This window comes from Ruditapes philippinarum, unplaced genomic scaffold (genome assembly GCF_026571515.1).
Source record: "Ruditapes philippinarum isolate M1 unplaced genomic scaffold, ASM2657151v2 ctg9916_1_1_1_1, whole genome shotgun sequence".
Taxonomy (NCBI): Eukaryota; Metazoa; Mollusca; class Bivalvia; order Venerida; family Veneridae; genus Ruditapes; species Ruditapes philippinarum.
The window spans coordinates 11,679-18,491 of NW_026854613.1; the positions used below are offsets into that span (position 1 = coordinate 11,679).

At 33.2% G+C, this 6,813-nt stretch overlaps 1 protein-coding gene across 1 annotated transcript; it reads left to right on the top strand.

Moving 5' to 3' along the window:
* Window positions 1–2,569: 2,569 nt before the first annotated feature.
* Window positions 2,570–5,952, top strand: LOC132740585 (uncharacterized). Its single transcript, XM_060728517.1, has 3 exons — window positions 2,570–2,919; window positions 4,336–4,506; window positions 5,287–5,952. Exons 1-3 carry the CDS (start codon window positions 2,697–2,699, stop codon window positions 5,529–5,531), a joined length of 639 nt encoding a protein of 212 aa, XP_060584500.1. The 5' UTR covers window positions 2,570–2,696; the 3' UTR covers window positions 5,532–5,952.
* Window positions 5,953–6,813: the final 861 nt, after the last annotated feature.

The following is a 6,813-nucleotide window of genomic DNA, read 5'->3' on the forward strand; positions in this document are numbered from 1 at the left end:
AAGTTATATAAAACATGTCCCTTGGGTCAATATTGGCCCTGCCCCGGGGGTCACTTGATTTATAATCACTTTATATAGGAACACATTTAATTAAGTCGTATTTTGTGAAACTACGATATTTGGCATGTAGCATTGGCTTGTGGACTTTTACAAAAGTGATATTGATAATGTTTCTTTGGTCAATATTTGTTCCGCCCCGGGGGTCATGTGATTTATATACACTTGTATAAGAAATACCCTTAAGTTTAATGCTGTAAACCTACAATGCCGAGATATTTGGCATCAACATTGTTTTGTGAACCTGCAAAAAATTGACATAGGCATAGGCAATATGGTGAATATGTGCCTCGCCCCTGGGGTCACCTGATTTATAAAGATTTATGTATGCTTAGTTGACATTTACAAAAGTCAAATTAATCATAACCCCTGGGTAAGGATTGACTCCACCCTACATGCCTAATATATATACTCTGAGCACTGCAGTTTTCCACAAAAGATTTGATGTGTTTTCTAACATATCAATCAACTTAAGACATGGTGACAGAAATAATTTTGACAACAGGGTCATGGTCATAAAGGGCTGCAAGTTCTGTGGTATTTTCTGATTGCAATCTAAATCGTACTGTATATCTGTATGTATTTTCCTGTATAAGTTTATTTCTATGTATTATAATTCATTTTGCAAGGCACCAGAGTTTGATACATACGGAATCCTGCATAACTAGAGTTGCATCAAAAAATCATTTATGTTCATTTTTTACGACAGCCACACTTTATCCTTGCATATCATGGCTACTTCATTAACAAAGACACTTAAAAAGGAATTAAAAAAAAGTCTCCTCGACTGGGATTTGAACTCCAGACCTCTCACTCACTAAGCCTGCACCACGGAGAAGTTATACAAACATTGTCTGAATAACATCAAGTCATTCTAAATTTAGAACTTCCATTGCATTTCGGGTTTGTAATTCCTTATTAATTTCGAGGTATTTTGTTCAGGATAAACCTGTTGTTTAAAATTGAAGTAAATAATTTAGCGAAAATCTTCTCGCCCAAACAGTCCGGCATGTAGAATCTATATATTCCACTACTCGGTTTGTGTAGTATTCGGTAATCGACATCGCTAAAAATAGTATTTTCATTGATAAAATCATATTCATCCGCGTAATTTGTGATTGTGCATTTATTGACAATTCTATAAGCCAACGCTATTTTTAAACTTTGAATGCGTTGTAATTTGTTGGATACTTGTAACAAAATAAAAATATTTCTTTCTTTTAAATCGCTAGTTTTAAGCTGTTTTGAGAACTACTTGTTGTTAGGTTTGTCGTAAACTTCTGTGTCAGAGATTGAATTTCCGCTTTGTATTAACTTATTTTCGATCAGAAAATACAATAAAACAATATTAGAAATCTTCGACCATTCGGGAATTATTTTGCTTGAAAATTAATGTGCCTGTCTTTGACCATCTTTACGCAGTGATCTCCCCTGAATTTTTCGGCGTTAGTGTACATATAAAGGGAAGTAACCGCTTCAAAAAAGTGGACTACTTTCGGCATTTGCAATTAACAGCATTAGACTCTGAAATTTCGCTACCATTATTTGTTTGGTCTGACGACCCAAACAAATAAAAACTATTCATGTAAGTGACTCGTCCTATGTCCACGCCGTAAACAGATTGTGTCACTAGTACGTTTGTTGTTATTGTTGTTTTTTCCCTCAAATATGTTCAAATGTTAGCATGGTCTTATTTTTATGCATATTAATAAGGCTGCCATACATCACCACTTCTGTCTGTTATTGTTATTCGCAAACATATTGTAACCCTTTTGTCTTTAAAATGAACATGTCGATCGCAGCAGATTTTTTACATCATAATTCGCATTTGATTTAATGGGGTCGAGGAGACAGGCAATATTGTATGATGATTAATAAAATAGGAATTATCACAGCTGATAACGAAGATAAGTAATAGAAAGAGCACCGAAACACGAGGCTATCTGATTTGTACGAGGGGGCGTAGCCCCCGTGTATAAATCAGATTGCCGAGTGTTTTGGTGTTCTTTCTCTTTTGTATCATAGTCAAACATGACAGCACGTTCCCTGTTGTCATAATACGAAACCCCAGAAAAAATGAACCAATGAACGAGCATTTGAATATGACATTCTTGCCCCTTTCCTTTTCTCTGCCGTCACAATATGTAAACCCCAGCAAAAATGAACCAATCAACTGGCATTATCTGGAGTGCGGGTAACTGATACCTGCACTCCAGTTACCGCACTCTGCATGTATATGTATACGATTTAACTCTGACACTTTTTCAACAGAAAGGTCCCCAAACTATGATACAATTACTTGTTAACCCACCGCTCTATTAACTTCTGCCTTTTTGCGAGATTTTTTTTCTTAATAAGGAAACCCATTGTTGTAATTCTTTTATCTTCTGTCATTATGGTTAGATAAAAGTTAACACTCTTGACATTAACAAAATTTAGGGAATTCCCCCGTTTCTATAAATAGCCTATCTGGTATTTTTTTATTTAAGTAGTGCATATCATATTATTGCACAAGTAGGTAACTTAATACTTATCTTCATAAATCGCGCAGATTGCCGAGGAGTAACGAGAAAATAAATAAGTTAAAGATTTAAACATTTCTGTGTGAAATTTTGCGTATAATTATACAAAAAAAAATCATGTATCTCAAAACAGTGATTCTTTTGGCAAATTGTTTGGCTTTCGGGTTGGGGCTTCTTGCGCTTTTATTACCGAACTGGTCATCTGGGAATTTCGAGGAGGTGAGAAACGTAACAGTGGTCAAAGAGATAGACAGTGGACTGTTTAATGAGAAAAACGAGTACTATATGAAAGAGGACTCCATTTTAGATTCATCTGAAGAAATTCCCGGTTCCTTCATGAGTAAGTTTTTTTGTTTTTGTTTTTTGTTATCGGTTCATCTTCTGTTAATTTTTGTAACTTCATGTAGAAAGTAAAAAAGAAATTCGTTTCTTTCTTTCAAGTTGTTAGGTGGCAGTTTTTAACAATTAAATGAATTCCTCTTTTAGCATTGAAGAGGACATGCAGTCTGAATTTTCGCCTATGTTTTGTAATATTGTTGTGGTTTTCTTTTCTATAAAAAAAACTGGATTCAATGATAATGCAAAAAGCACTGATTATATTTTTATGAAACTTGAAATATAGGTAGATGGCAGTCTGGAGATTATGCACGTATTTTTCTTTTCTTCCTATGTTAAAAAAATTGGTTGCTATGGCAACACACGCTTAAATATGGCAAATAGATTACTCAAAAAGTACTGAAAACATTTTTATAAAACTTGAAATATGGATAGATTGCAGTATGGAGATTATACACATCACTTTAATATACCACATATAACTTAGTTTGACTACTTACAGAATTATGCCCCCCCCCCCCTTTAACTAAGATTTGTTCTATAAATTATTAATATTTTAATCAAACTTCCTCATTTCTCATAGCTTTTACTTCAAACTCTCACATCACAATATTAAAAAGGTTATAAATCTAGCGTCCATATTTCAAGAATTATCTCCTCCGTAACTTTTGATATTTTCCTATTCATTCTTTAAGTTTCTTATTTCTTCATGGATTTACTACAAATAAAAAATATACATTCATTATCAACATCTACATCATATGTGATAAGGGTTTTCATTATTATTTTCATTTTGAACTTGGAATTTATTTGTTTTTTGTTTTTTTTTTTTAATTTCCTTCTTTGTTACTATAAATGGTATATTTGAAAATTGTTATTTTCATACCTTTCTTTGTGACTATATATGGTATCTTCCTTAAACTTAAGGTATTTTATTTGTTACACTCACATCGTGTCTAGCATCTTTATTTCCTCTTTAGTTTAAGAAATTTGATTTTAAAATTATATAATCTGGTACCAAACACGGATGTTTAATGATTTAAAGTCAGAGTGTCTTTCAGTCCGTTTGTCTGTCCGTTCCTAAAAACTGTTTCCTGAGTTCACTTTCAAGATCTTGGAACTTTTCCAACAAATTTACGTAAAATTGAGAAAAGTTGAAACATATTTATACATATTCATCCTGAGAAAAATGGATCTTTTCATTATCTGTAACTGTTGTATAGACATGTTTTTCTTACTATGCAGGGACACTTTACACATTACTATGATACAGACAAACTAAGAACTAAAAAGATTTTAAGTTCATTCATGTCATTCATTCAGTTAACGACATAATTGAATAGGCTCTAACCGGTAGTGGACTATGTATATTGCTTGCAATAATATGATAATAGCTTGTTTTTTTTGTTGTTTTTTTCAGAACCGGAAGTTGTTAAAATCATAAGAGCATTGATGATAACCGGACTTTCATTGTTGTCAATCGTTCTGATACATTCTGTTTTTCAATGGTGTTGCTATGATGATGATGAAACAGTCGGAAAGACCGACGCAGTGATATCTTTAATTCTGTCACTTGTGACAATTTTAGCAGGTAAATTATTGTCATTTTGTTAATTATAAGAATAAGAAAGTCTTTTTTATTGTATTGTTCTTCAAAGTAGGATAATTATTTTAATTAAGTGAAAGTTAGGAATTTTACGTGACTCATTTGTTATTTGATCAGTGTCAACAAAAAAATATCTCCGCCCTTTTTTAGTATGAGAAAGGAGTTGTCCGAATTTATGATTATATCCCAGATTGTAACACTGTAACACCGTATGTACATAGTGCAACATTAAAACGTTAATGATTTGTAATCTTACAGTTAAACAGAATGTAATGTATACACTTTTATTATAGTTTGTGCAAAGATTATGCTATAGGAATTAAAAGTTCAGACTTGTGAACCATAAGAAGAATTAATGATTTATTTGTCACGGGAACCTCCACAGAGCGACCGTCTGTAGAGCAAAGTCCTCTTAACAACAACAATATCAACTCTTCATAAAAAAGAGTTCACTATAAAATAAACCTTTCTATAGAGTAACAATCTTGTTCTGTTGTTGGGAGTTATATTATAATCAAGTAGACCTCATAAAATAGTGATATAACACAAACACATATCTTTTAAATTCTCTAACATCGAGATACTGGCTAGACATGTTACTGAGCATGCGCAATAGGTATATATATTTATACATGTAATATAGCTAACAGCTGATATTACTACAAACCTTATGTTTGTCTTTCAAAAATTGTTGTTCTGCAAATGTTGTACTGTATATAAAATATATATACCCTTCATAATTAAGTTGTATTTATTTTAATTCAGGTGGTTTTATTCTGAGCGGCCCACTGATTTATAAAAACCACGTGGTAGCAGAGTTCGAGCCTGAGAAAACAAGTTTCGGTGCAAGTTGGTACATGGCTTTATCATCAGCCGGACTGACATTTATTCTTGGAATTGTGAGTGTCCTTCATTCCTTTTGGTTATTCGGAGTGATATCTAACAACAAAAAACGATCAGTGTCACGTGGTAAATCACGCGAAAAACGGCAAAAAGTTTATACGGTATGATAACAGTTACAACATTAAGTGAAAAAGAAACTTGAGAAAATTCGTGCAATTTGACCAGGCTGCATATTTTTAAATTTTTATCTTGACGTCCCCGGAGTTGATAATGGACAGTGTAAAAAAAGTGACATTTCAGTAATCGGGATATACAGTTTGTGTCTGTTTGCATTGACTTCTCTCTTATCAAATGAAAAGAGCCATAAAAGTTGCCATGGAGAGATAACTTATTAAAAATACTGTTAATGCCCAAGAATACTATGCATAAATACCATGTTACCAGAGATAAATATCTATTTTTCATAAATATGCATGTATATTTCTGTTTTTAACTGTTTATTGTTTATCTTATAGCAATGTGTATTTACATGTATTATATGTTCTAAATGTGTTCTGATGCTATATTGAATAAAAAGGTAAATCAATACTGTTTGTTTCATTCTAAATATTAGATGTCATTCATGGATTGATATGTCACGATCTTAATTAAATGTCGACTCTCATGATCGTCAGTTCAGCAAAACGTCGGAGACCAGGCGTCCCGTCTTGCCGAACACGTGGGAAAGAGATCATAACCTCTGCACAATGAGCACCAAGATTGAAAGTAACACGTTTTCGGTGAGATGAGACCTTTGGCGTACAAAACGTACTATTTCTATAACTTAATGATAAGTTTGGCCTAATGAAAATTAATGGAACGTAGGTTTAGTAAGACTTGAAAATGTATGTTTTTTGTTAAATTACTCATAACATCGAAACTTATTTCCACATTCTTAGTAAGTCATCTTAACAGGGTCAGTCGTTAGTTGGCACGATCTTCTTTAAAAGGAAGATTTTGAAAGTATTAACTTGATTTTACAAGGGAAAACATGAGAGGAATATGTGTAAAAATCAAATAGATCCTGACAGGTCATTTTTACCGACTCCCTTAATTATTGCAAGTACGTATAAACTAGCAGTGTCACTGTTGTCGACACATTTAATTTTTGTCGACGCATTGAACTGTTGTCTACGCATTGAACTGTTGTTGACACTTTGAACTTTTGTCGACGCATTGAACTATTTTGCACGCATTGAACTGTTGTCGACGCATTTAACTGTTGTCTACGCATTGAAATGTTGTCTATGCATTGAACTGTTGTCTACGTACTGAACTGTTGTCAACGCATTGAACTGTTTTCCACGCATTGAGCTGTTGTCGACGCATTGAACAATTGTCTACGCATTGAAATGTTGTCCACGCACTTAACTGTTGTCAACGCACTGAACTGTTGTCCACGCACTGAAC